Consider the following 27,688-nt stretch of genomic DNA (forward strand, 5'->3'; position numbering starts at 1 on the left):
GCGGCCGGCAGGGGGCGCCGGCGTGGCGCCCAAGCGGGCCTCGGGGCTTCCCGTGCGCCCGGCCGCAGGCGTGTGGAGCCGCGCGTCGACGCCCCATCCCGCGGCCCGCCAAGCGAGGAGGAAACCGACGGTCCGAGAGGGCGTGTGGACGAGGTCTCACGGCCACCGAGTCGCAGAGCTCTGTTCGAACCAGGTCGGTCGCACTCCAAATTCTGAACCCTTTACCCAAACGCGCTCCTCTCCCTGTGCCCACGACGCCCATCCGGACAAATCCCAGGGTCAGGAACCTGGTTAGCGGGAACTGGGTCCTCCGTGAGCCCGTTCCCTCTCCTGCCAACCGAAGTTGACTCATCACTTCACTTGGGTCTTCTAGCTCGCAGCTCTGCCCACAGAGCACCTGAACACTGCTAGCCCGTGCCCCCGACCTGGTCTGCCGTGTCGCCTGAGAAGAACCCACTCACCCGAAGTCCCCAACCACCGTAGCTCAAGAGCGGGAGGAAAAGAATTTGGAAGCAGTAAATATTAGCCCCCGGGGCGGGGGGAATGAATATTTATTGGGTTGGGCCTGACAGCCAAAGGTCCCAGAGCACAATCAACTCTGAGAGACCCATGATGCTTACTAGGCTGGATGCGTTTCTTTCTAATATTTGCTTTATTCAGACATAGCAGGAAGAATGGAGGTATGACTGACCTCAAATACAGAGTTTTGTTTTTTTTAAAAGATTTTATTTATTTAATTGACAGGGCGAGAGAGGGAACACAAGCAGAGGGAGTGGGAGAGGAAGAAGCAGGCTTCCCGCCCATCAGGGAGCCCCATGCGGGGCTGGATCCCAGGACCCCAGCATCATGACCCCAGCGGAAGGCAAATGCTTAACGACTGAGCCACCAAGGCGCCCCGAGTTTTGATTTTTCTGCTGAGCCATAGAGAAGGCATAAGCTAGGTAAGGACCTAAAGAACTAAATAATTTATCTTTTTTTATTAGGCTACTCAACTGGTCTTTACAATTTACTGATATTACTCGTGTGTGCTAACAAGGTGCTCATTACTGCTTGATTTCCGTTGGGGCCCAGAGCAGCCCCAGGCCCTCACAATTTAGGAGTTTACAGGTATAAGTTACATATCATTGTTTTCTTGAGTACTGTATGTTCCTTCCTCCGTCTTCTATTTGGGAACTTTGTCTAGTGTCAAAACCCAATTGTAATCATGAACAGAAGAGAGGACAGCTTCAGCACATCCAGTGCCACTGTGATCTGGGTAATGGGCTTAGCTCAGCTCCAAATGATCTTTTTCTAGGCTGGTTGCTCTTATCTTCTGATAAAACCACTCTACCAGGCCCCCTTCCCATCCTCAACTTCTCTAATAGTTAATCCCTGAGATACATGGAAAGGGTTGGGGCCAGAGAAACTGTGGGGACTATAAGGGTAGGAGAATTATTACAGCAGTTAGAAATAAACAGATTACTACAGTTGAAATTGTCACAGAGACCATGTGGGGAAATAAGTGAAAAAATTTCAAGCAAATTTCTATGGTTAAGATAGATTTTTCTTAAATGTAGGCACCATTCTTGCTAATTGGGGGATCAGAATTCCTATAACGCTTTGGTCATTTTCCACACTGAGATAGCATTAATAATTGTTCCAAAATCATGGTCCTATGCTGGATGTTAGCTCTCTCTTCCAGACAGCTTTATTGAGATATAATTGGTATACAATAAGTTGCATATATTTAAAATGCACCGGTTGATACATTTTGACATGTATACCTCTATAAAACCATCGCCAAAATCAAGATAGTAACAATATTCACCATCCTAAAAGTTTCTTTGGCTCATACGGTATGAATATGTTTAATTTTTCCAAAATGATTATACATTTTGCATTCCCACCAGCAGTATATGAGACTTCCAATTACTTCATATAGTCACCCACGCACATTTGATGGCGACCTTAATTTTAGCATTCTAGTAGGCCTGTAATAGATTTTCGTTGTAGTTTTACCTTGCATTTCCCTAATGTCTAATGACATCCAACACCTTTTTTAAAAATACTTTTTTAGAGGGACGCCTGGGTGGCTCAGTCAGTTAAGTCACTGCTTTTGGTTTAACTTAAGGTCATGATCCCAGAGTCCTGGGATTGAGTCCCGTATCAGGTTCCTTGCTTGGCAGGGAGCCTGCTTCTCTCTCCACCTCTGCCTGCCACTCTGCCTGCTGTGCTCGCTCTCTCTCTCTCTCTCTCTCTCTCTCTGACAAATAAATAAATAAATAAAATCTTAAAAAAAAAAAATATATATATATATATATTAGAGAAGTTTTAGATTCGCAGCAAAATGGAGTGGAAAGTACAAAGGGTTCCCATATATTCCCTGATCCAACACCAGCACACCCTACCCTAGCATCAACATCCCACACCAAAGTGCCACGTTTGTTGTAATTGATGAATCTACATTCACACATCATTGTCATGCAAAGTTTATAGTTTATAGGAAGGCATGGCTTAATGTCCAAATGCATAATGTTTTGACAAATGTATAATATCCATCATTATAGTAACATGCAGAATAGTTACACTGCCCTAAAAATCCTGTGTTCTACCTATCCATCCTTCTATCCCTTCCCTCCCCAACCAGTGGCAACCACTGATCTTTTTACTGTCTCTGTAGTTTTACCAATTCCAGAATGTCATATATTTGGAATCATACAATATGCAGCCTTTGACAGATTGATTTCTGTCACTTAGTAATACGCATTTAAAATTCCTTCATGTCTTCGTGGCTTGATAGCTGATTTCCAAAAGTGGCCCCACAGAGCTTCCTAGTGATGCCAGCACGTTTCTTGGACTTCCCAGCTTCCAGAAATGTGAGAAATTTGTTTATAAGCCACCGTATCTTTGGGGTTTTTGTAAGAGCGGCCTGAATGTCTCAAACAGTTCTTTATCAGATATGTCTTCTATAATTATTTCCTAGTTTTGTGGCTTGTCTTCTCAGTCTCTTGATGTACACTGTTTACATCTGTTTATTGGCCATTCATATATCTTCTTTGGTGAAGTCTTATGTTCGAATCTGTAGTCTATTTCTTTTCATTGCAATTTTTAAATTGTTGAGTTCGAGAGTTCTTTATATATGCTCTGGATACAAGTACTTTTTCTGATAAATGTTTTGCAAATATTTTCTCCCCAGGCTGTTTCTTATCTTTATTCTTTTAATAATGTCTTTTAAGGAGTCAAAGTTTTTCATTTTGGTGAGGTATAATTTATCAACTTGTTCCTTTATGGGTTGTGCTTTTGATACTGTATCTAAGAAATCTTTGCAGGGTCACCTGCGTGGCTCAGTCAATTAAGTGTCTGCTTTCAGTTCAGGTCATGATCCCAGGGTCCTGGGACTGAGCCCCACGTTGGGCTCCCTGCCTTTGCAAGGAGTCTGCTTTGCCCTCACCCTTTGCCCCTCCCCTTGCTTGTGCTTGCTCTCTCTCAAATAAGTAAAATCTTTAAAAAAAAAAAAATATTTGCCTAACCTAATTAGGCATAACGTGACAAACATCTCTTATTTTTTTTTAATTAAGATTTTTATTTATTTGACAGTGAGAGAGACAGCCAGAGAGAGAACACAAGCAGGGAGAGTGGTAGAGGGAGAAGCAGGCTCCCAGTGAGCAGGGAGCCTGAATCAGGCCTCCATCTCAGGACCCTGGGATCATGACCCAAGCCGAAGGCAGATAGATGCTCAATGACTAAGCCACCCAGGCACCCCCTTCTATTTTCTTTTAAAAGTTTATGGTTTTAGTTTTGTGATCATTTTTTTTTAAGATTTTATTTATTTATTTGACAGACAGAGATCACAGTAGGCGGAGAGATAGGCAGAGAGAAAGAGGAGGAAGCAGGCTCCCTGCTGAGCAGGGGCTCAATCCCAGGACTCTGGGATCATGACCTGAGCCGAAGGCAGAGGCTTTAACCCACTGAGCCACCCAGGTGCCCCTTTGTGATCATTTTTAATTTTTGTATATGGTGTAAGGTATGGTTCCAAGTTCTTTTTTGTTGTTTTGCTAATGGTTGTCCAATTGTTCCAGCATCATTTCTTTAAAAGTCTATCCTTTTTTCCATTATAATTGTCTTTGTGACTTTATCAAAAACCAATTATCCACATATGTGTGGGCTTATTTCTGGACTCTGTTCTGTTTTATTGATCTATTTGTACAAAATGCTATTTTTATTGCTGTTAACTTCATAATAATTCTTGAAACTAGGTAGAGTTAGGCCTCCAATTTTGTTCTTATTCAAAACAAATTTGTTTGTTTGAACTATTCTGGGTCCTTTGTCTTTCATATGAATTTTATAATTAATTTCTCAATTTCCACCAAAAAAAAATCCTGTTGGGATTTTATGATTGCATGAAATTTGAGGAGCAAAGAAAATCTTAATAATATTTTTATGATGCATGAACAAGATGTATCTCTTTATTTGCTTAGACTGACTTCATTTGGTCTTAGCAATATTTTGTAAGTTTTCAGTGTTAGAGGTCTTTCCCATCCTTTGCCATATTTATCCCAACATATTTCATATTTTTGATGCAATTGTAAATGGCATTTTAAAAATTACTCATTACGTATTGCTAGTACATAGAAATAGAGCTGATTTTTGTATGATCTTGAATCCTGCATTCTTTTTTTCAAGATTTTATTTTTAAGTAATCTCTGTACCCGATACGGAACTTGAACTTACAACCCTGAGATCTAGAGTTGCCTCTCAACAGACTGAGCCAGCTAGGTGAGGTGTCCTTGAATCCTGCATTCTTGGTAAACTCACCAGTTGAGATATCCATGATCTTTTGCTTTTTATTTTCTTTTGCCTAATGTCTGGCTAGAACCTTCAATACAATGTTGAACAGAAGCAGTAAGAGTGGATATCCCTGTCTTATTCTTAATCTTAGGGAATTCAGTCTTTCCTCATTAAGTATGGTGCTTACTGGAGGTTCTTCCTGCATCAGGTGGAGGAAATTTCCTTCTGTTTGCTGAGTTTTTTTCAAGAATGCACGTTGAATTTTGTCCGATGCCTTTTCTTTTTCAGTGTGTTAATACGGTAAATTACATTAATTTTTGAGTATTCAACCAACCCTGCTTTCCTGGGATAAACCCCACTTGACCCATGTGTGTTTTCCTTTAATATGTTGTTGGATTTCAGTTGCTAAAATTTTGAGACTTTTTGCATAGCTGTTCATGAATGATACTGGTTTGGTGTCAGAGCCCTACTGGCTTCATTGCGTGGGTAGAAAGATTACCATCTCTTCCAATTTTAGGAGGAGTTTAAGTAGAATTAGTATTATTTCTTCCTTAAACATTTAGTAGTAGTATGTCTTTCCTTAGAAGTGAAGGTAGCTGGACCTGGAGTTTTCTTTGGGGGAAGGTTTATAACTTCCAATTCTATTTCTTTAATAGATACAGGGATATTCGAGTTATATATTTTTTTTCTTTAGTGAGCTTTGTTTCTGTGTCTTTTAGTGCATTTTCCCATTTCATCTAAGTTGTTGAATTCAATGGAACAAAGATGTTGGTGATATTCCCTTTTTATTCCTTTAATAGGTATACATACAATCTGTAGTGATATTACTTCTCTCATTCCTGATACTGGTAATTTGTGTCTTTTCTGTTAATCAGTCTTACTAGAGGCTTGTCAATTTTATTGGATCTTCCGAAAGAACTAGATGGTTCTTTATTTTTGAAGACTCTTACTGTCAGATTGAATCCATTGTGCTGAAATCCTACTCCACTAGAGCAGTACATATACTGAAAACACTCTATTGGTATTTGTTGCATGAACCAATTAATGAGAAAAAAAGAACCATTGAATTCTGCATATAAAGTCATTTTAATATTACCACTCTTTTAGATACCAGCCATTTCCTTATCTCTTATTTATGTCAGTACTTTAGTACTGATAAGTTAACAGTGGCTAGATTAAATGCTTGAGGATATGACCCAAGTGAAGGCTAATAAAGGGAGGTGAGGTGCAGGCATTGAGGAGGGAGGGAATCTTGAGACAATAAGGAAAATAAATAGAGGCTGAAGACAGAGTCAGTCAAAGGAAGTGTAATAAAACCGTAAGTCAGCAATCTTGGGATACTAAACCAGCAACTTGGGAGAAAAAGTATAAATTCTGACAATAAGAAATGAAGGTCAGATAAAATGTAATCCAAGAGTGATTACCTAAAGTCATTACAGTAAAAATTTCAACTTAATAGCATCAGTGTTTCAAAAGGGTATTTGAAAAATACTCAGATGTTAGAGGAAAAAGGGTACATAAATTGACTTAGGTAAATTATGAAAAACAGTGTTTCTATTTATATTCCCCACTTAAAAAATAATACATTGGGCTTATTTTATCTACATTTGCAGGAAGATCTTAAGATTTCTGGTCAAAGGAACCACAAAAAGGTCATAACATACCTCAGTGGGAAAAAGCAGAAATCTCTCATTGCTTTCACCAGGCTAAAAAAAAAAAACACTGACCTCACTAAACTTGAGTTCTAGTCTCTGTACTAGCTGACCACAGTGACCTCAGGTTTGAACATTCCCTATGCTTTGTTTTAGATATTTTGGGATTTTTTAATGTTCAAACTACACACATTTAAAATACACACTTTTATTAATTTATATTTAATTTATATTTAATAAATTTATATTAATAAATACCACAACCAAATTAACACAACCAGGGGTGCCTGGGTGGCTCAGTTGGTTTAGCGACTGCCTTCGGCTCAGGTCATGATCCTGGAGTCCTGGGATCGAGTCCCGCATCGGGCTCCCTGCTTGGCAGGAAGTCTGCTTCTCCAGCTGACCTCTCTCTCATTCTCTCTCAAATAAATAAAATCTCAAAAAAAAAAAAAATTAACACATCCAAAACTGCCAGTTTAGTTAGTTCCTTTGAAATCGCTCACTCCTACCCCATCCCCTACATAGTCCTCACCAAGTTTCCAGGAAACTACTCATTTGCTTTCTGTCACTATACATTGTGATGTATTTCCTAGAACTTTATATAAATGGAATCATAAAGTGTGTGTACTTTTTCTTGCTTCTTTCACTCGGCCTTATTATTTTGAAATTCATCTGTTTTGTTGCCTGTATCATCAGTTTGTTCTTCTTATTGCTGGGCTGTATTCCATTCTATGGATATGGAACAGCTTATCCATTCACCAGTTGATGGACATTCGGTTGAAGTTCTTGCTGCTGTGTGTGGAACATGCTTTCATTTCTCTTGCCTAAGAATCAATGGGTGGAATGAGTGGGTTATGTAAGTTTAACTTTTAAGAAATTGCCAAATTTTTCCCAAAGTAGTTATACCATTTTGTATTCTCACCAGTACAGTGTGAGAGTTTTAGTTCCTCCACATCCTCTCCAACACTTTCCTAGAGGACAATTTGACAATATCTGTTGAGATTAAAAATACACATATACTTTGATCCAGTAATTCCAATTCTAGGAACTTAATCCTACAGGTATTCTCACACATGTGTGAAAGGACATATGCATAAGGCTATTACTTGCAGCATTATTTGTAATAAAAATTAGAATTAACCAAAATGCCCATCATTATGGGGCTAAACTGTAGTACATTCATATAATAGAATACTATGTAGCTACAAAAATAATCAGGAAGCATAGATATTTTTGGAAGGATGACCCTAACCCTAACTTTGTTTTTTTCTGGGAAGGGGAAAGTAAGGCAGAGACATGGGAGATTGTCATGTACTCTTGTGTTCTTTCTCTTTTGAACCATATGGATGTATTAGCCACTCAAAAAATAGAGTTGAAACTTTTTAAATGTCTCCCTGAAATTAAAACAGTCATTAAAAGCAGAATTTTAGAATCTAAACCTTTCAACTTACAGATAAGAAAACTGACACTTAGAAAGGTTAGGTGCTTTGCCATGTTTAAATAGTTAGCTCTTATAAAATGAGTGCTTGTAAGTCTTATTAAGGAGAATCCCAGACCCATAAGTTCTCCTTGTAGTCATTTAAAATGATGTCTTTGTTAAAAAAGCAACCATTATTCTCAGGGAGCAGAAGCTTCTTAAGACAGCACTAATGTAATGAAACAAATACTGGACTTGAAAGCCAGAAGAAATGGGCTGGCAGCCTAATTCTAATTCTGCTACTTATTATTCCCTTGACCATTTGGAACTGGTTTCCTCATGTGTCAAAAGAGCTGGGGTGCCTCCTCGGTGGCTCAGTCGGGTAAGCGACTACCTTCAGCTCAGGTCATGATCCCAGGTTCCTAGGATCAAGCCTTGCATCAGGCTCCTTGCTCACCAAGAAGCCTGCTTCTCCTCCTCCCTCTGCCTGCTGTTCCCTTGCTTGTGCGCACGCGCCCCCTCTGTCAAATAAATAAATGGAATCTTAAACAAACAAAACAAAAATAGCAATGCTTTTCTCATAGGGTGAGATAATATGCATGGACTGTGACTCACTGATAACAGTACTCCATTCTATCAGTTATCTTCACCTTACTGTGCAGTAGTTCATTAGCCATTTTTCCTTAATTATAAAATATGTCAAATATAGTAAAAGACTGAGAATAATATGATAAATACTCAGGTTATCAAATCTTAGTATTTTGTCATATTTACTTTACTTTTGGAGGAGGGAATAAACGCCCCTGTATACCCTCCCCTATTCCTTTCCTGTTCTCCAGAGAAAGCCATTCCTGAATCTGGGTATTCATCATTCACACTCAGGTTTTTTATTTATGCCTACATAAACAAAACCAATGTATTGTTTTGCATCCTTCAATTTTGTGGAGATGTATATATTGTTTGGCAACTTGCTTTTCTCATTCATTTGTTTTTGAGATTTATTCGTGTTGATTTAGCTCTAGTCCATCTATTTTAACCGCTCTCTAGTACTGCAGTTAGTTAGTTAGCCTTAATTTATTCATCCATTGTTCATGGGCATCTAAGATGTCTGGCCAGTGCAAACCATGCTGCAAAGAATAGTCTAGGGCAGATCTCCTCGAGTATATATAGTAGATTTTCTCTAGGATTTATGGAACTATTGGGTCAAAGGGGGTATTCCCCTTCATCTTTACTAGATGATGTCAAATCCAAATAGACTTATTAATTTATGTGCACGCAGTACATGGGAGTTCCCATTTCTTTGCATACTTTCTAATGCATTAAGGAAATGCAAATTAAAAGCACAATGAAATACCACCATACACCTATTAGAATGGTTTTTTAAAAAGCCCAACTTAACATATCTAGTGCTGACAAGGAAGTAGTGCAGCTTAATTCTTGTGTATCACTGCTAGGAACACAAAATCATATGGTATACAATCCAGCAACCTTCTTCCTAGGTGTTAATCCAAGGGAAATGAAATCATAGGTATACACGAAAGCCTTTATGTGTATGGTTTCAGTGGCTTTATCCATAATTATTAAATGCCTTAGAAAGTTTTTAATTTCAAGGGAGTTAGATTTAGTTTAGGTTTTTGAGAGCAGGTTTGGATAGGGATCCAAGAGAATTTAAGAGAGCAGTTACCACTTGGTGGGAAAAGTGCTCCATCAAAGGAAAACCACCAGTGAAGTCTGAGTGCATTCACAACTATTTTGTCAAAGCTGAGTTATTATAGGGCCAGCCCTGGAGATAACGATTGCATCAAGGAAATGGTTAATTCTAAAAATCACTATGGACTGCCCAGGCACATTCATCCTTGGAAACCAGGAGAAACTTCAGCAGTTTCTTATCCTCCATAAAAGGTTTGGGGACCAAGAAAAGCTTGTCTGGAGGATAATAAATATGTCTTGGAATATAGTGGGCAAGAAACGAGTTGTAGGATTTGCAGGTAAAGTACAGGATGCCTAGTTAAATTTCAACTTCATAATTGATTCATAATTCATAAAGCATAATTTCTATGCAGGACATACTTATAATAGAAAGTTATCTGTCTGAAATTCAAATTTAGCTGCATTACTGCATTTTTATTTGCTAAATCTGGCAACTTAAAGTGGTAAGTCTTATTTAATATAACTTAGCCTTGAGAAGAAATCCAGTTACTTGTGCAGAATAATCATTTATTATATTTACATGGAAGTTTTAAGTTTTTCACAACAGAACTTTTCAAAATGTATTTTAGTGATACAGATTACAAAATGGAAGATAGCTTCATAATTAACTGTAAACTCTAAAATTATAAATACTAGTTTTTAAAAAGATATAATGAGTCTAATATGAATATATGAAAAGGTTTTTGTGCTTAAGAAGAAAAACATTTGGTTTTGTAATAAAACGTAAATAACTAAAAAAAATTTCTACTGAGCATATATTAGAAATTCTCCATTAGCTCAGACTCCATCTTAAGAGCCCCTCAATCTTCACTAATGATGAATGCCATCACATACAGTAGTTTTCCTGCAACAGGATAAAAAATCTGTGTGTAACCACATAGAGTAATGGAAGAGGGAGGAAGAAATGAGGAGGGAAAAAACTCATCAGTTTACAAATACTCCAGGTTGGGGATTAGACAGTTTAACAGGTCTACTTTGCACTTCTCAAATGGTATTTTACCATTATCACCTTGTGAAAAGAACCACAAAGACAATTTACAAATGTCTGACTTGTACATAAGAATCACCGGTAAAAGCCAGAAACAATAGCAATTCAAAAGTAAATTTTCTCAACTTAAATATGTTTTTGACCATCTTACTGTGTATTATTAGGTGCTGGATCAGGCACTTTGTGGGATACAAGTATGACTAAGTACTTAAGGAACTAACATCTAGTAGGGTGGAAAGACACATGCATAAGTAAACCTAATACAAGGTAAGTTGTCATGTAAGATGATAGATTGAAAATGCTATGAGAGCATAAAGGAAGGAGGTGGTAAGTCAGCAAAAGCTTCATAGAAAGTCGCTCCAGAAATGGCTCTGGATGAGAAGGGATAGAGTGATGGGGGAAACAGAGGAACAAGAGGTAGAGGTGGGCAGGTGCAGTGTGTGGGTTTAAAGAAGCAAAACTGCTTTGAATGCATGATTTGGAAAGAATTATTTACAAAATGAATGGCTCTGCATGACCTGGTTCCTGCGTCTCCTACCTCAAGTCTGTTCCTGCCTTGACTCATTCCCTTCCAGCCCCATGCGCCTGGAGTGCTTTACTCTCCCAATTTGCGTCGCCAATTCATTATCCTCATGGGGCTCAGTTTTACTGTTGCTTTCTCTGCAAAGCCTTCCTTGACCACCCTTGTCTTCCAAGCTGGGCTCCTGTACGTATCTCATGGCACCTATGTATAACCTACCTCATTAGATTATGCATTGCTTAAAGACAGGGACCCTTTCCTGTCTTGTTCACTGTTGTAACTTCTGGGCCTTAGCATAGGGCCTGGCACTTAGCAGATAACCGATAAATTGATGATGAATGACTTCTGGTAATAGTTTTTAATGTGTGGTTGAATATAGCTTCCAGTGCTTTCAGTGTTGACAGTTATGTCAAATTACAGGGTTTAGAAGAAAGGTAGGTTTTAGGACTTAATAAGATACGTAAATTAATAGTTTAACCCATATGGATTTCCATAATTTAAAGCAATTTCATGGAAGACATAGTATGTATATGCTAAGTATAAACATGTTTCTTAGAGAAGGATGGGAAAACTAGAAACACAACAAACAATAAAAGCACACAATGGAATAGTGAAGCAGTCTCCATAATCTTCAAGAATTTAACTTATAGATAGCACCTTCTACTTCAGATGTTAAAGAGTGTCTTTACACTTTTACTTTTTTAATCACATGCAAGCACTATCCAAAATTTAGCTAAACTCAAAATATGCCTAATATCTGAATTTAATACTTAGTATGCACTTATTTCATAATCCTCTCCAGCTCCAAATTAAAAGGATTCTAACAGTGTCCACATACCCATTGAATGAATATATAATTTTGTTCTCTGGAGCAAGGTCCCAATACTTCATTACCAGATTTATACTGATTAGAAGGGATGGTATTCAAGCTGATAACTAGTTCTCTCATTTACTGAATTGCTCCTGAAGGAAATCATTAAAATCTCTAACATATGAATCTGAGGTTGCCTCCTAGTTCCAACTGGATTTGAATGACCTGACATTTTTCACTTTTATAATTAAGTGCTAGAAATATTTTATTGTAAAGACTGACAAATATATCGAATATGCTCTGTTTTGCAAAGTCTGATTTTTCAACTGTTCAGTTCCTGGCCCTTGGGAAAAAAAACAATCACTTAAATGAAAACTAAAAATATAAAGCCTATGTTTAAAACATGGCCTTTATTAATACTGCCCACTGAGCTCCATTTTTATTTTACATTGAAATACTTCTGCTTTGCAAAGAAAAGACAAAAAAGTGCATTTTACAAGAGTACTTTTTTCTTTTTAATTCTCTGCGAAAATGGAAGGAATCTGAATCACAAGTTCACAATGTGGTAAAATGAAATTAAGAAACAATGATTTCGGTAATGCTATGTCATCACTAGTGTTTCGCTCTGACTTTGTTCTTGTAAATCAGATCCTGATACACAGTCTAGAGCATCTAGGTTATTACTCTACAGCATATTAAACACAGAAAAGGAGGTTTAAAAAAAACCCCTTTCAATGTACAAACATGAATTTAAAAACTGATTTTAAAAAATCACCTTTTTACATAATGTATATGGCAAAAATGCTTTAAATACATGATTTTGGAATTATTTACAAAATGTATCAGTCTGTGGAACAATTCACAGACAAAGCATACATAGTTGCTTTACTTAGTTGTTGCATCTCAACTTTGGGAGATAGAAATTTATTCGGCAGTATAGCAAACATAAAAACTATGACAAAGTATCTTAAGGGCAACCAAAAATTTGATCCTCAAAACAGTTTAAACACTAGGACTGCCAAAGTTTCTAAACGAGGACATACTTTAATGATCCAGATGCCCATTTATAGTTCTCTACTGTTTGAAGGACTGAGACAGACTCCCTTCAATACAGGCAAAGCTACTGGATGCAACCTCCTGTAAAAGGGACAGCTGAGAGCTATTGTCATCCAAAGAGTGAATTAACCTAGAATTTTCTTTTTTTCAATTTTATTAATATTTTAAAAAATACATAAAAATACAACATCCAATGTCTGAATAAATATATTTAACAAGTTGCAAGATAATACCTTATTTTACACAAAATTTTCAGCTTTAGAAATCTTGTTAAATAACTTCATTGTTGTTATATATTTCATTTTTGTCTTTTTGTAACAAAATAAAAACTCTGAAATTACATAGAAAAAAGACAAAATATTTTTGTCAAGGGATAAGATAGTCCACTGAAAACTTATTCACAATTCCACTGTAAACATTAATAAACATTAAAATATTTGCATAATTGTGTGCTCAAAAATCCTATAAAAAGTGGAAGACTTATTACAACTGTAGTTTTCAGTCAACTACACTTCCTTTCACAATTTATTTTGTCCCATTTACATCTTTAAACCTGGGCACACTGCTGAACATATATACTTTGGCAGTTCTAAATAGCAAGTGCTTCCACAAAAATAAAAAAACAAGTAAAAAACAACAACAACAACAACAACAACATAAACCCCCTACTCACCAAGTGTTCAAATACATCTCAGTGAAAGTGCAGCAGTCACTACTCAGCTGGATAATATTTTGATGTTTATCATGTGCACTTGCTTGTCTATGATTTCTATAACATTTGAAAGCTTTATTATACAAATTGAATTTGCTAAGTGCCCTTTTTCTATCTTCACGAAAAATGAAAAAAAAGTTAAAGAGGAAAAATTATGACAAATATGGCAGGCTGCCTAACCTTCAATTATTAATCAGCTTATTTTTTGCAACAGAAAAAAAGAAAAAAGAGGGAATAGATACAATCCAGCCTGGAAAGGTATACAGGATATACTTAGCAATGTCAAACCAGTTGAGTGCTTTCTGTGGTTGTATTTCAGGGTTTTGGGATTTATGTCCATGGCAGCAAACTGCTGGGAAGGCAGAGAAAACGTTCATCACCTGCATTCTACAGCCAGTACATTTTGTGGGGGAGATGAGGATGAGGGGCTCATTCCAGTGTCTGACGAAGCAGATGACATGGAGGCTCCTGCATGAGACACTGTGGAATCAAAATAACTACATCAGACCTCTTAGACTATCACATAAAGATACCCAGCCACTGGCAAGTCAGAAGTAAATTTCTTAGCATTCATTTCAATTACAGTCCTCTTAAATGGTGCCAACATTTGGAATAACAAACTGTCAGCAAAAACTGTTTGGGACAATTGAGTGGAATCACTCTCTGGTCAAATAACTCAGTCCAAAAAAGGCATCTTAAAATGTAAAGATAAAAGAGATAATAAACTCTTAAACCCTAACTTGAAAGATAGTTGGAAGGAACTCACCTTGCCTCAAAACCAAAACAAGGTCAACCAGGATTAAATTCTCACTGTGGCAAGTTCCTCCTTTTTCTCTGGGCTCTCGGACCATAAGAGAATTCACTCATCCCAGAGAATCTCCTCTAAGCAGCTAACCACTGGCTTCCTACCCTCACCCTGCCCCAGGCGACCTAATGAATGCACACAGCATCCCATAAGCAACAGCAGTTATCCAGGTCAGGTTTCAGAATCCTGATGGTATCAGGATCAGGATGGAAGTGTGAGTGTGTGATTAGAAAAATGTCCTCACAGGGCACTTGCCTGGCTCAGTCAGGAGGAGGGTGTGCGACTCTTGATATCGGGGTTTTGAGTTCAAGCCCCATAATGAGTGTAGAGATTATGTAAAAAAAAAAAAAATAAAATAAAATCTTTAAAAAAAAAAACAAACAGGAAAAAAGTCCTCATATGACTTTAACAGAACTCTCCAGGAGGACATAACACAGATTAAGGATCACTACTCTATGAATTTGGTAATTAGCCTTTTTTGGTTTTTTTTTTTTTTCTTTCTTTGCAAAGCTCCCATCTCCTGCCAAACTTTGCATACTTGTTCCTATTTAAATTTTTAAGTATGTCTCTCCCAGTGTGTACGTGTACTATCAATGTGACATGTAACTCATTACTATGAATTCTAATATTCCAGAAATCACTCAGGATCTCACTTTAATAACTCACTTTGCACTACAAAAAATTAAGAAAACAAAAAAGGAAGACTGTAATAAAAGAATCTTTCTAGTTGTCTGAAACTCCTATCAGCTTTAGGAAACTTACAGCAATTCAGGGTGCTCTGAAGAAATTTCAACTTGCTCATTTGCTCTTCTTTTTAAAAGTTTAAAAGTTCTGTAAAGACTTCTTCTTGCTATTTACAGTTGTTAAAGAAAAGGACAAACATGGAAATCCTAATCTTCTATTTGCTCTGTCTTATTTCTAGGAATTAACACTGCTAGACTTGGACTAGAGTGATTCAAGATCACATATGATACAGGTAATTTTACCAGAAATTAGCTCCCAAGGGGCGCCTGGGTGGCTCAGTGGGTTAAAGCCTCTGCCTTCGGCTCAGGTCATGATCCCAGGGTCCTGGGATCGAGGCCCACATCGGGCTCTCTGCTCAGCAGGGAGCTTGCTTCCCTTCCTCTCTCTCTGCCTGCCTCTCTGCCTAATTGTGATCTCTGTCTGTCAAATAAATAAATAAAATCTTAAAAAAAAAAAAAAAGTATTAAAAAAAAAAAAAAAAAAAAAATAACTCCCCCAAACCCTCTGCCACAGGCAAAAAACTCTTGATATAAAAAACCCTATCACATAATTCACCTCCCTTTTTTTTTTTTTTTTTTTAAGAGACAGAACCTGGAGCCCTCACCTCCTATCCATCCTATTCCTGGAATAGTTGGCTCTCTAGGCAGTGGTCACCCTTTCGCTTTCATCACCTTTCATCACTTTTCTTTACTGTTTTCCTAAGTGGGATTCCTTGTTTCCTGGATTCTATGTTGTCTTCTTAGCTTTCTAGTTTCTAGTTTGGCTTCTAGTTTCTAGTGCACTGAGAAACCTGATGCTGTTCTAAGACCCAATTTTTAGGTATACCTTTATACGGTAAATCAAAGGGTTCTGAAATTTCACAGTGCTTTGGGTGTGATTTTTCTCCCCCCCATTCTTTATAGATGTTACAGTTGAGTCCTTTCATCTTCTAATTCATATCCTTTGTTTCTGGAAGTTCTTCTTATAATACTTCTCTGATGACAGCTGCCTCCTGTGTTTGTTCAGTACTCTTTTTCTAGAAAGCCTGTGATTCAGAAGTTGGATCTCTTGACCAGATCCTACACTTCTCTTAGTTCTTTTCTCCTATTGTCTTTTTGACCATGTACTGGGATTTCTTTAGCTTTGTTATCTATCTCTTCTATTACATTTTTAAAGGTTCCTGCTGTCGTATTTGTAATTTTTGAGAGATCCTTCTTGGTCTCTGAATTGTATTAATAGTATAGTATTTGGGGGCGCCTGCCTGGGAGGCTCAGTCAATCGTGTGCCTTGGGCTCAGGTCCTACCTTTATGTAGAAGCTTTCTCATCTGGTCTTGGGGCTCCCATATTTAAGAGAGGGGCATTAAAAGCTAATTAGAAGCTGTGTGTGAGTATGCGGAGCTTTTCAGTGATGGGCAGAGCATATGTAGTGATTGGCAAGGATCTTGCTTTTTGGTTCAGGAACCTCTAAATTTGGTCTCTTTGTTAGTTCCTCTTGGGTTGATCAGCTTCTCCACAAGAATCCTTCAGTCTCCTCCAAAGAATGAACATAAACTTAGTTGCCAGATTTCAGGAAGCCAAGAGGTAAGAGTTTCCGTTGGAAAAGGGACAGGGGTTTCATCATTCACTACTACAGACTTTTGCTCAGGCTTATTATTTCTGCTTTTGCACTCTCACCTTCAGCTATGGCTGGTGTCCCCGAGTCTACAGTTACAGTTACTGATTGTCTACACAATCAGTTAATTTTCTGTTTTCTGCTAGAGCTGCAGAAGAAGGTAGTTTGGATCACAGGATGGGACAAAAGGATGCAATTTCTCCTTCCATTTTCAACCAATCTCCATTTTTAGCCTCACCTACATCCCTGCTTGCAGAGTTGCAGTGATGTGGTATGGACTGGATTGCTCTTTGTTTTGCCCCACGGCAAGGATAAACAAGCTTAGGTTTTAGCAGTCCATCTGCTTCTCATCTTCCAAGAGAGAAACTGTTGACATTTCTAGGTCTACTGTGGTCCCCTATCCCATTATCTTGTTCTTGTGGGTACAGGGCTTTTCATTTTTTTACTGCTCTTTTAGTGGGGCTTGCAGACGGGGTAGATGTGTGTGAACCTATGTGTAATAAGTCAGTCCTACAGAGTTTTAAGGTCTAAGTCAGACACTACTCTCTCTCCATGATTAATCCAAAGTAATCGCTCCTTTCACCAACTCTTTCACCTACTTGGTGATTTCACTCTTGATGCCCTCATCACATACCCTTTCTGCTAGAAATTAAGATCTTTGAAATCAAAGTCTGTATCCCATTCATCTCTGTGCTTTCACCACCTTGAAGAGAGCCTGGCACATAGTGTGAACACATTAATGTTGAGCTGAACAATTTCAACTTCTGTTGACTTCCTTCCTTAGGAAATAATTTATGATCGTAAAAAGATTATCTCTCTGAGGATAACCCACATGCCCACTAATTTTGGTGAACCTCATAATAACAAATATAGTAACTAGTAAGAGGTAGCCAATAAGTATCTGTTGAGCAAAGAGTGAATTTCAGAGGGAGTAACTAACTCTTCTTGGGAACCCACCACATTTAATAAAATCACACATTTTGTAAAATAGTTCACAGTCCTTTTCAATAGTCTCATCCTGATTAATTCAGCTGTTGATGTACTCATTTCAATAATATCACAAAGAAGATAGAACTAGGATCTAAAAACAACAATAAATGTGTACTATATCCAAAGAGTAACTAAGGTAAATCTTCTAAAATGACAGCATATATTTGAAAAACAAGGGAAGAAAAACTCTAATCAAATTACCTTCTCTGTCTTTCTTTTTTAATCTTTTCCTCCTCCTGTCTATGGTTGCAACTTCAGATTTCAAAGACATGTAATATTTTCTGATTTCTTGTAATTTTTCTTGGAGAAAAGAGATTCGCTCTGTACTATTCATATTATCTAATTCATCTAAAAGGAGAAAAAAGGTTAATTTGGTTTTTAAAGTAATTATCTGAGGAAAGAAGATGGCATTTCTATCAAAACTCAACCTCTAAATCATCAAAAGCTTTAGTTTATTAAAACTTTCCATATTAACTAAATAAGGCTCTAGAAACAGGGATGACAGTAATTAAATTCATGAATAAGGTTTCTGTATAAATCCCAAATTTTTTATACCAAATATGTATTACTTAATGATGTATTACTTAAGTAATCAGATAAACACAAGAAAACATCAACACACAGCAACCCTGATCTGTAATTGTAGTTATTCATCCAAGTAGTTTCTTTGTATCAATGATTTTTTCATTCATTGGTTATTTTCAGTTGTCAGTAATGGGGTATTTCAGTTTCATTGATTAGACAAACACACATCTTATTTCGTTACTGGAGATCTTTCTCTAATATTTATCAGGTTATTATTATGAAAAGGCATTGATTTATGTTTAAGATGGTAAGGGGTGATTACTGATAAAACAATATTTGGAAACCTACATAAATGGATCTGGTAGCCACTGTTTGTTATTTTGACATTTTAAGGTAAATATCACTTTTACAAAATACATTCAGGTTTTCTAAAGCTTCTTACTGAGTTGAAAGCTCCATTTATATGTTCTAGGGGATGAATTCGGGTGTTTTTCCCTGTGTTTATCCTTTTCTCCATCTTTGATGTGAGGGGAAATTCTTGCAGGAGATCGTGCAAGCTTCTGTGGCTTCGACACACTAAGATGCTTTACTGGTGTACATTTACTTGAATTGTCCAGGACAGGAAGATCTTCACTATCACTACTTTGTCCTAGAATAAGAAAAAATGGATTCAGAGATTATAAATGAAAAATATCAAATATCAAAATGCAGCAGACCCAGCAATTATACTGGGTCTGTATCCTACAGAAATAAGTGTACAAATGCACAAATTTCTTAACAATAAAGAAATGGAAATCTAAATGCCAACCAATGGGAAAAAGGTTAAAAATTATATACACTTGATTTTTGAACAACGTTGGGGTTAGGGGCACTGACCCCTCATGCACTCAAAAATCTGCATTTACTTCTGACTCCCCAAAAACTTAATTGCTAACAGCCTATCGCTGATCGGAAGCCTTACTGATACCATAAATTGATTAACACAGAGTGTATAAGTTATATACATTATACAGTATATTAATAAATTAATAATTATAAATAATAATAATAAATAAAGTAAGCTACAGAAAGAAAATGTTAGAAAATCATAAGGAACAGGAAATACATTAACAGAACCCTAAAAAAATCTGTTTAAGTGTATCTGCACAATTTAAACCCCTGTTGTTCAAAGGTCAAGTATACTATTGAATACTTCGAAGTTAAAAAGAATGAGCTAAGGTTTATAAGAACAAAAATGGCAAAATATCCAATATATACTGTTAAATAAAAAAGCAAAGTTATAAAACAATATGTACAGTATTGCCCCATTTATGGTTTTTTGTTTTTTTGGTTTTTTTTATAAAGTAAAAATTCAGTTTATTCATCTGTTTATGACACAGTACACAAGAGGCAAAGTGTTTCACATCATAGATTTCACTTCCAACTCCTTGGAATGTTCATTTCTTTGGCTAAAAAGAGAGACTAGACATGAGAGGCAGGCAATGCTTAGGCAACTGCAATAAGGATGGGGAGTGGGTGATACTAATGCCATCCCTGTGGGGACGGGCACAAGGGGACTATTAGTCATAAGCTATTTTCTAGAATTGTTAGCTGGAAACAAAGGAGCACCACTCCTGGATGCTTAAACGTTGTGGGCCTCGGGGCGCCTGGGTGGCTCAGTGGGTTAAGCCTCTGCCTTCAGCTCAGGTCGTGATCTCAGGATTCTGGGATCGAGCCCCGCATCGGGCTCTCTGCTCAGCAGGGAGCCTGCTTCCTCCTCTCTGCCTGCCTCTCTGCCTGCTTGTGATCTCTGTCAACTAAATAAATAAAATCTTAAAAAAAAAAAAAAAAACAAAACAAAAAACGTTGTGGGCCTCAGTCATCCCCACCACACAGGTACAGCAGCGCTTTCTGGTAGTCGCCCTTCGTGTCTTGCTGGATGTAGTAATACAGGGACTTGCCATACTTTCTCTTGAATTCAGACCTAATTTTCAACATGTCCACTTCACTGTGAGAGACCATGATTCTTATCAGAACTTTATCACGAGTCCCCTTGCCCTTCATGCAGTCGTACAGCCGGTCAGCAAAATACAGGGGCTTATTCTGAATGCACTGGACCAGGTTTAGAAAAGCATTTTCCAGGTCTCCTTTGACCTCCTTCTTGATGCTCTCCAACATGTCATAAGGGCTGTAGCTCTTGTACCTATCAAATACTTTCTGGAGGTGACACACACTCCGCTCAGTCATGATGCTGATCCACTTGGGTGCATCAGTTCCTTTCCTCTTCACTCCGGCATCATAGACATCCCGGGCATCTTGGTCAATCAGTTCATAATCAATGACAGAGCCATCCTCTGCTCTTCTACCCTTTACAAGGGCAACCATCAGCTTGCAGAAGTCACCAGATGTGTCAGAAACGATGTCCTTCTCCAGATCAGTCTTGTACATTTCCTTGTAGACTCTGTTAATTTCCTGAAGCTCTTGGTTGGTCCTTGAGCAGATGATCTCAATGAGGGAGTCCTCATCAGTCCCCAGTCCCTTCATGGAGGCTTTCAGCTCAGAAGCGTCATACTGAGCAGGTGTTTTTAATAGGCCCAAAATCACTGTCTCCAGGTGGCCAGACAAGGCTGATTTCAGTGCTGATGCAAGTTCCTTTTTGGTCCTTCTCTGGTAGGCGAAGGCAATATCCTGTCTCTGTTCATTGCTGCGGTTGGTCAAAATGTTGACAGTGGTTACCTCATCCACACCTTTGGTCTTGATGGCCGTTTCAATGTTCAGAGCATCACGCTCAGCATCAAAATTGGTGTATGCTTTGACTGACCCATATGCACTTGGGGGCGTGGAGTGATCACCCTCCAAGCTGAGCTTGCAGAGAATTTCGTGAACAGTAGACATTTTGAAGGAAGCTGGGCCCAGCGCCGAGAGCAGCAAGCGGCCCCAGTTGTAGAGCCCCCATTTATGTTTAAAACAAGACATAAAGCTACCCAAATTGCATAAATGAAAAAGCACAAAAATACTTGATGTATACACTTCCTTTAACATACATATAATAAAATGTGATCAGATAATCATTTGCAACTCTGTCCCTCCTCACCAGATTTGTACTTAGATATGCTTTTGCTTTTCACTTCATAACAAATTAGAATTCTCTGTTTTACTTTTTTTTTTTTTCCCCAATCTCTCATACCCAACTTCCTTCCTACTCTCAAAAGCCAACCTTGCCTTCTACTGAAAAAGCAAAGTTGAATGTTACGTACTCAATTTCCCAGCCTCTCCTCTACCTGCATCTGTCTTTATTAACTTTTGGGGGGGCTCAGAAAGAGGAGAATGCTTTTGAAGACTAATCTCTTCAGCTGTACTCTTAAAACCATCCACTCACAGCTCCTCTAAAATAGCCCAACATCAACTATCCCTCTTCTTTTATCTTCAGCTTCTTTTCCCAGTTTACCAACATGCTTACATCCTTCCCACCCTGAGAGAGGGAGGGAACAGAAGGAGAACTTCCCCTTTTAGCTGGCACCTCTTTCCTTCTCTCTAAAGTCGAATTTCTTGAAAGAAATTCTTTGTTATCCTGATTTCCACATCTTCTAATCACATTCCCATGCTCTTGTTAGGGTCCCAACATTTATAATTCACCAAATTCATTGAATGTATTTTAATCATATTGCATATCCTATAGAATTCAAAACTTTCTCATTCAAACCCACTAGCATTTAGTGACTTGCATTTGTCTCTGATCAATGCCCATATAAAGACAGCCCACTGAATTATATTTTTGGTTCTTTTTCTTTTCATTTTACAACTCTCCCATGGCAATTTCATCATCTTGCAATCCTTCACATAACCATCCTCTAAAAACAGACTCTTCTCAGCTTCAGACCCCTACTTCCCTAATACTGGGTACCCCTAATTCAACATTCTCTAAATTACTCTTCCAACAACCTGCTGCTTCTCCTGTATTCCATATGGTCATCAGCAGGTCCCTCATATATAACTAATAATAACTGAGTCCCACTGATTCCATCTCTTAAATTCATTTCCTCTTGACAAATAAGAAATCCCACAAGTAAAACTGATGATCTTTCTTTTTAATCTTTTTAACTTTTTAGACAATCCTTAAACTTACAAAAAACTTGTAAGATCAGTTACCAAAAAAATGTTTTTCTGACCCATTTGAAGTTTAAGCTACTCAGCCATACTTGAGTTCTTCAGTGCTTCTTTCTTACAAATAAGAACATTCTTCTCGTATTAGTTATCTGCAACCTGGCCCCAAACTTAACAGTTTAAAACTACAAATGGTTATCTCTGGGATATCTGGATATCCCAGATATCTCACAATATCTGGGATCTGGGAGAAGCTTGGCTGTGTAGTCTGGCTCAGAGAATCCTGCGATGTTGCAGTCAAGCCTTTAGCTGAAGCTGTGGTCTCGGAAGACTTCACTGCAGCTGAAGACTATGTTTCCAAGATGGTTCACTCATGTGGCTTTTGGCAGGAGGCCTCAGCTCCTTGCTTGCTGTTGGCAGGATGTGCTCAGTTCACCATGTGGACCTCCTCATAGACTACTGTGTCCTCAGGACTTGGCAACTAACTTTCCTTAGACCAAGTGATCCAAGGGTGAGCAAGGAGGAATCTGCGGTGCCTTTTTTTTTTTTTTTTTTTTTTTAATTTGTCAGAGAGAGAGAGAGAGAGAGAGAGCACAGGCAGACAGAGAGGCAGGCAGAGTCAGAGGGAGAAGCAGGCTCCCTGCCGAGCAAGGGGCCCGATGTGGGACTCGATCCCAGGACGCTGGGATCATGACCTGAACCGAAGGCAGCTGCTTAACCAACTGAGCCATCCAGGCGTCCCTCTGCGGTGCCTTTTATGACCTAGTCTCTGAAGTCATATTCTACCACTTCATTTAGCCCACACTCAAGGGAAGGGAATTAGGCTTTGTCTCTTGAAGGGGAGAATTATCAACAGATTTATAGGTACATTTTTAAAACCACCACACACTTAAAGAACCATAATACAACAATCAAAATCAGGAAATGAACACAAACATATTAACATCTAATTCTCAGATCCTATACAAGCTTCTCTACTTGACCCAATCATGTCTTTTGTAGCAATAGGATCCGGCGAGAATCATATGCTGCTTTTAATTGTCATGTCTCATAAGCCTCCTTTAAATCTGCAACAGTTCCTCTTTCCTTGACTTTCATGACCTTTGCAATTTCCTAAATTACAGATCAGTTATTTTATAGAAGACCCTTCAGTTGAAATTTGTTGGTGGTTCCTGATGGTTATATTCAGGTTATGCCTCTTTGACAGGAATGTCACAGATGTGCTCCTGTGTTCCTGTTGCATCGTGTCAGGTAGTACGTGATTCCCATTAGTCCCATTACTGGTGGTGTTCACTTTGATCGTCTGACAAACCTATCTGCCAGGCACTATGACGTTATTAAGTTGCCCTGTGTAATTCCTGCTGACTCTCCATTCTCATTTCCCATCACTCCTCCTCTGTACTCTGTATTGTCCAGCCACTAGCCACATGTGGCTCTAAGAACTTCAAATATGGTTCAAAAGTTTTCCTCTGAAATAACCTTTTATCTTATATAAACTATATGCTCCCTCCATAGGATATGTATCTACTGTAACCTAGAATTTTCTTTTCAGCCTTGTATGAAGGCATGTTTTGGAGATAAGACTTTGTCAAAATCAACCATGTTTATTTCTGCTATATTCCACAACCTAGTTTTATTCCACACAGAAGTCTTTCTCATGTATGCTATTCATACTGATTTACTTTCTTGTTTCTGTAAGAATCTATCTTCTTGTTTTAAAAATACCATGATACTATTTAGAAATCAGCTTTTCTAGATTCAAGTAAACCATTCCATTCAGAAATATAAACTTAATCTGCCTTTACCACTAGAACAAATATTACTTTCCTATTATTCAAGATTCTCAAATACGTTCCTCAGTATTAAACCACGTTACATAAGAAATACAAATGAAATGAGCATAAAAACGAATCAGCTATCCCAGCTCCAAATAAAACTGACAAGCCCCTTCAGATTAAAAACCAGTGGAAAAATTGCGATTTCCAGAACATAATAAACCAAACATTTAAAAAAAAAATTTTTTTTATTTTAATTAAGTAAATTCCACCCCCAACATGGGGCTTGAACTCACAACTCTGAGAGTAAGAGTCACGTACTCTACCAAGTAAGCCAGCCGGATGCCCCTAAACCAAATTTATTTTTAAATTGACACAAATGATCGAACCAACAAAACGCTGAAAATATTAACACTATGCTAAAGCCAGCATTGGAAAGCACCAACCTGTTCCATTCTTTTCACTTTTGGCTACAGCACTTGTTCGCTTTGGGGTACGCTTTTGTTTTTTTGCCAATAATCCGCTATTTCCATCACTTGGCCTTTTCTGACCTGAAATAAGGGGAAAGAGACAATTGAAAAATATATATATCATTTTGGATACCATTAGTTTATTATAAAAGAGACATGGAAATTATTTACATGATTAAAGATTCCACAACTCAGTGGAATGGGCAGCTTCCCATGATGCCATTTCAATAATGATTTATTAAGTGTACGTGCTGAGAACGTCACCATCTCCAAATAAAAAATAATCCTTGTCATCTAGAATGACTTTGAGCCTCCATATTCTGGGAGAAGAACTTTATCTCCAACTTTCACACTAACTGGTTGAATCTCTCTACCCTTTCCTTTAGAGCCCGATCTAACAACTATTACTATTGCTTGCAATACTTCTCCATCAGAGTTTTCTGGAAGCATAATGCCTCCTTTGGTTACAGTTTCAGCTACACTCGTTTCAACTACAACTCAGAAAGGGGAAGAAACTTTCTAAATGCCTGTCCTGCCATAACTCCCACTACCGCAGTTCGTACCCCTCTCTGGAGCCACGGCCAGGCAAGAGCAGCTGTAATTATTCACCTGTCTACTCCAAATAAATTTCTATATATACTTTTTTTTTTTTTTTTTTAAGGCAGGGGAAAGGAGAGGGGGAGGTAGAAAGGAAAGCATGAATAAGAGGGAGGGAGGGAACTTTACTGCTCAAGAGCTCCTAAAACTCTTAACTTATTAATTTTGGGGTTGATCATAAAGGCTGATATTCTCCCTAGAAAGTCCTTACCCTTCTCTCTGTTTTCTCTTTCTTGAACAATTATACTACAGGTACCAGAGGCAACACTGGCTTCAAACCCATTCGCTGATTCCCTCTCACAGAGACCTTCTTGAGATTCTTCAGCAATGCTATCAACTTCAATGGTTATGTCACTCTCACTTTTTATACTTCGAGACTCATCTTGACTGAGGGTAAGTGGTGAAGCTACTGAAAAGTTATGCTGTACTACAGGAGGAAGGGCAGGTGGGATAGAAACAAGAGAGTTAGACTCAGAGCTTTCAACTACTGCATCTTCAATACTGGTCTTATCCTTCTCATCCAAATCATCCAGATCGACTTCATGGCAAACCAAAGTCTCAGGCCCAATCAGAGGCATTGCATCCTCTTCTTCTTTCCGTGGAGTATTTACAGTTTCTTCAGCGGGATTGTCAGATTTTTCACTAGTCAATTCTTGAATGCGTTGGTTTGACTCTGCAATTAATGATGGCATTCCTTCATTTTCTGTTTCAAAGTGTTGCTCAAAATTTAAGTTTTTCATTCCCTCAGATGCAACACAGTCACTGGTCTTTTCTTGACATAAGCTGTTTGTCATTTCCATTCCATTCTCAATTCGTATTTTTTTCTCTGGTGATGATTGTCCCAGTATTTTCCGTTTCAACTTTTTTTCTTTTGCACATTGGTCAGTTTCATCTTCGGTAGTAGAAGAGAAGTTTTTACTGTCTAATGAAGAAAATTCTAGACTCTGAGTTTCTATATGAGGTTCACTTCCAGCTTCATCCTGGCTAAATGATGAAATCTTTATAATTTCTAAAGAAAGGTCTTTTGTCTTGCTTCGTCTTCCCTTTCCCTTAGGAGATTTTTCAGCCTCTTTCTTAACTTCTTCTATGTGTTCCACTTTACTTCCAAAAATCTGTACTATTTGTTCATTCTCTCCAACTTCTAACTTCAGTGTTTCTAAAGGCTGCATTTGTGTCCTTTCATTTTCTTTTAATATATGTGCAGCAATCTTTGGATTTTCTTCATCTACTTTATCATCATTTAAATTTTCATTTTTTTCTAGTTCTTTACCCTCAGGAGAAAGATCTTCATTCATCAAATTCTTTTCTAAAAGGTCTTCTGTTTCACTATCTGATGAGCAAGAGTCTGCAAAAGGAAATATTATATTACAAAGGTTTCTATCTTAATTACCAATGTAACTTTAGAATAAAAATTCTACCACCCAAACAAAACTCTTAATCATATATCTCTGAGTACATCCCTGTAAAAATTTCTGGTCATACATTTATTTGTGCCCTAAATGCGGGTACTTCAAATTAAACTCCATGTAAAAAATACAACACATTGAAAATATTACTATCTCAATATTATAAAAGAACTATTTTGCCACTAGTATCACATTTAGGCTATGTTAATCCTTAGAATAATCAAAGGACTGGGGCACCTGAGTGGCTTAGTTGGTTGAGCATGCCACTCTTGGTTTTGGCTCAGATCATCATCTGGGGGTCATGAGACTGAGCCCCACATCAGGCTCAACACTCAGTAGGGATTCTGCTTAGGATTCTCTCTCTCCCTCTGCCCCTCACCCCTGTACTGACTCTCTAAAATAAATAAATAAATGTTAAATTTTAAAAAAAGAGAAAGAAAAATCAAAGGACTAGTACTGAAATTATATTAATACATTAAGTGGTTTGATCTGAGGTCTAATAGGTACTGATTGATAAATGTGATGGGCATTTTGTGTCCCTAGAAAGAATTATTTAACATAATTCTGAAAAGAGGAGATGTACAAAATGAGCAATTTGAATTCCCCAAAATTTAAATGTTCTTCTGATTAAAAGACATAAAAGTATAGGCAAGCAAACTTTTTTTTTTTAAGATTTTATTTATTTATTAGAGAGAAAGAGATAGAAAGCACAAGTGGGGGAGCAGCAGGCAGAGGAAGAAGTAGGCTCCCTGCTGAGCAGAGAGCCCAACACAGGGCTGGATCCCAGGACCCTGACCCAGGATCATGACCTGAGCTGAAGGCAGACACTTAACTAACTGAGCCACCCAGGTGCCCCTAATCAAGCTACCTTCTTGCAAAAGAAATCATTCTCATTAAGTTAAAGAATTTTTTAAAATAATAAGGGCTGTAAGGAGCTATAAAATATACTTATTTTATAGTAAATTATTTTTAAAAATAATAAATTAGGCTGTAAGAAACTATAAAACATAAAAATTCTGCTCACATGGTGATCACATTGTAAACAAGTTCAAAAAGGCAAACCTAAAT

The 27,688-nt window shown here is 37.8% G+C and overlaps 2 protein-coding genes, 1 long non-coding RNA gene and 1 pseudogene across 7 annotated transcripts in view; 1 reads left to right on the forward strand and 3 right to left on the reverse strand.

Moving 5' to 3' along the window:
• Nucleotides 1-87: 87 nt before the first annotated feature.
• Nucleotides 88-16,772, forward strand: LOC116878106. The gene is made up of 3 exons (XR_004384771.1): nucleotides 88-193; nucleotides 15,361-15,414; nucleotides 16,649-16,772. It is a non-coding gene; the product is annotated as an uncharacterized LOC116878106 (long non-coding RNA).
• ARID4A (AT-rich interaction domain 4A) overlaps nucleotides 12,257-27,688 on the reverse strand; it is a 65,945-nt gene continuing 50,513 nt past the window's right edge. For all 5 annotated transcript variants that reach the window (XM_032875295.1, XM_032875296.1, XM_032875293.1 and 2 more), the window contains exons 20-24: nucleotides 25,426-26,559; nucleotides 24,594-24,698; nucleotides 18,732-18,938; nucleotides 17,966-18,112; nucleotides 12,257-14,113 (exon numbers count right to left, since the gene is read on the reverse strand). In XM_032875295.1, coding sequence (XP_032731186.1) covers nucleotides 14,010-14,113; nucleotides 17,966-18,112; nucleotides 18,732-18,938; nucleotides 24,594-24,698; nucleotides 25,426-26,559 — 1,697 coding nt within the window. In that variant the 3' untranslated portion in view covers nucleotides 12,257-14,009. The remainder of the gene's footprint in view (nucleotides 14,114-17,965; nucleotides 18,113-18,731; nucleotides 18,939-24,593; nucleotides 24,699-25,425; nucleotides 26,560-27,688) is intronic.
• On the reverse strand, nucleotides 19,620-21,216 carry LOC116878102 (annexin A2-like). Its single transcript, XM_032875302.1, has 2 exons — nucleotides 20,143-21,216; nucleotides 19,620-19,925 (listed from the first exon to the last, which is right to left on the reverse strand). Exon 1 carries the CDS (start codon nucleotides 21,161-21,163, stop codon nucleotides 20,144-20,146), a length of 1,020 nt encoding a protein of 339 aa, XP_032731193.1. The 5' UTR covers nucleotides 21,164-21,216; the 3' UTR covers nucleotides 19,620-19,925; nucleotide 20,143.
• On the reverse strand, nucleotides 24,856-25,171 carry LOC116877980 (annotated as a pseudogene).

Source organism: Lontra canadensis, unplaced genomic scaffold (genome assembly GCF_010015895.1).
Source record: "Lontra canadensis isolate GAN:19392208 unplaced genomic scaffold, GSC_riverotter_1.0 scaffold55, whole genome shotgun sequence".
NCBI classification, from domain to species: Eukaryota; Metazoa; Chordata; class Mammalia; order Carnivora; family Mustelidae; genus Lontra; species Lontra canadensis.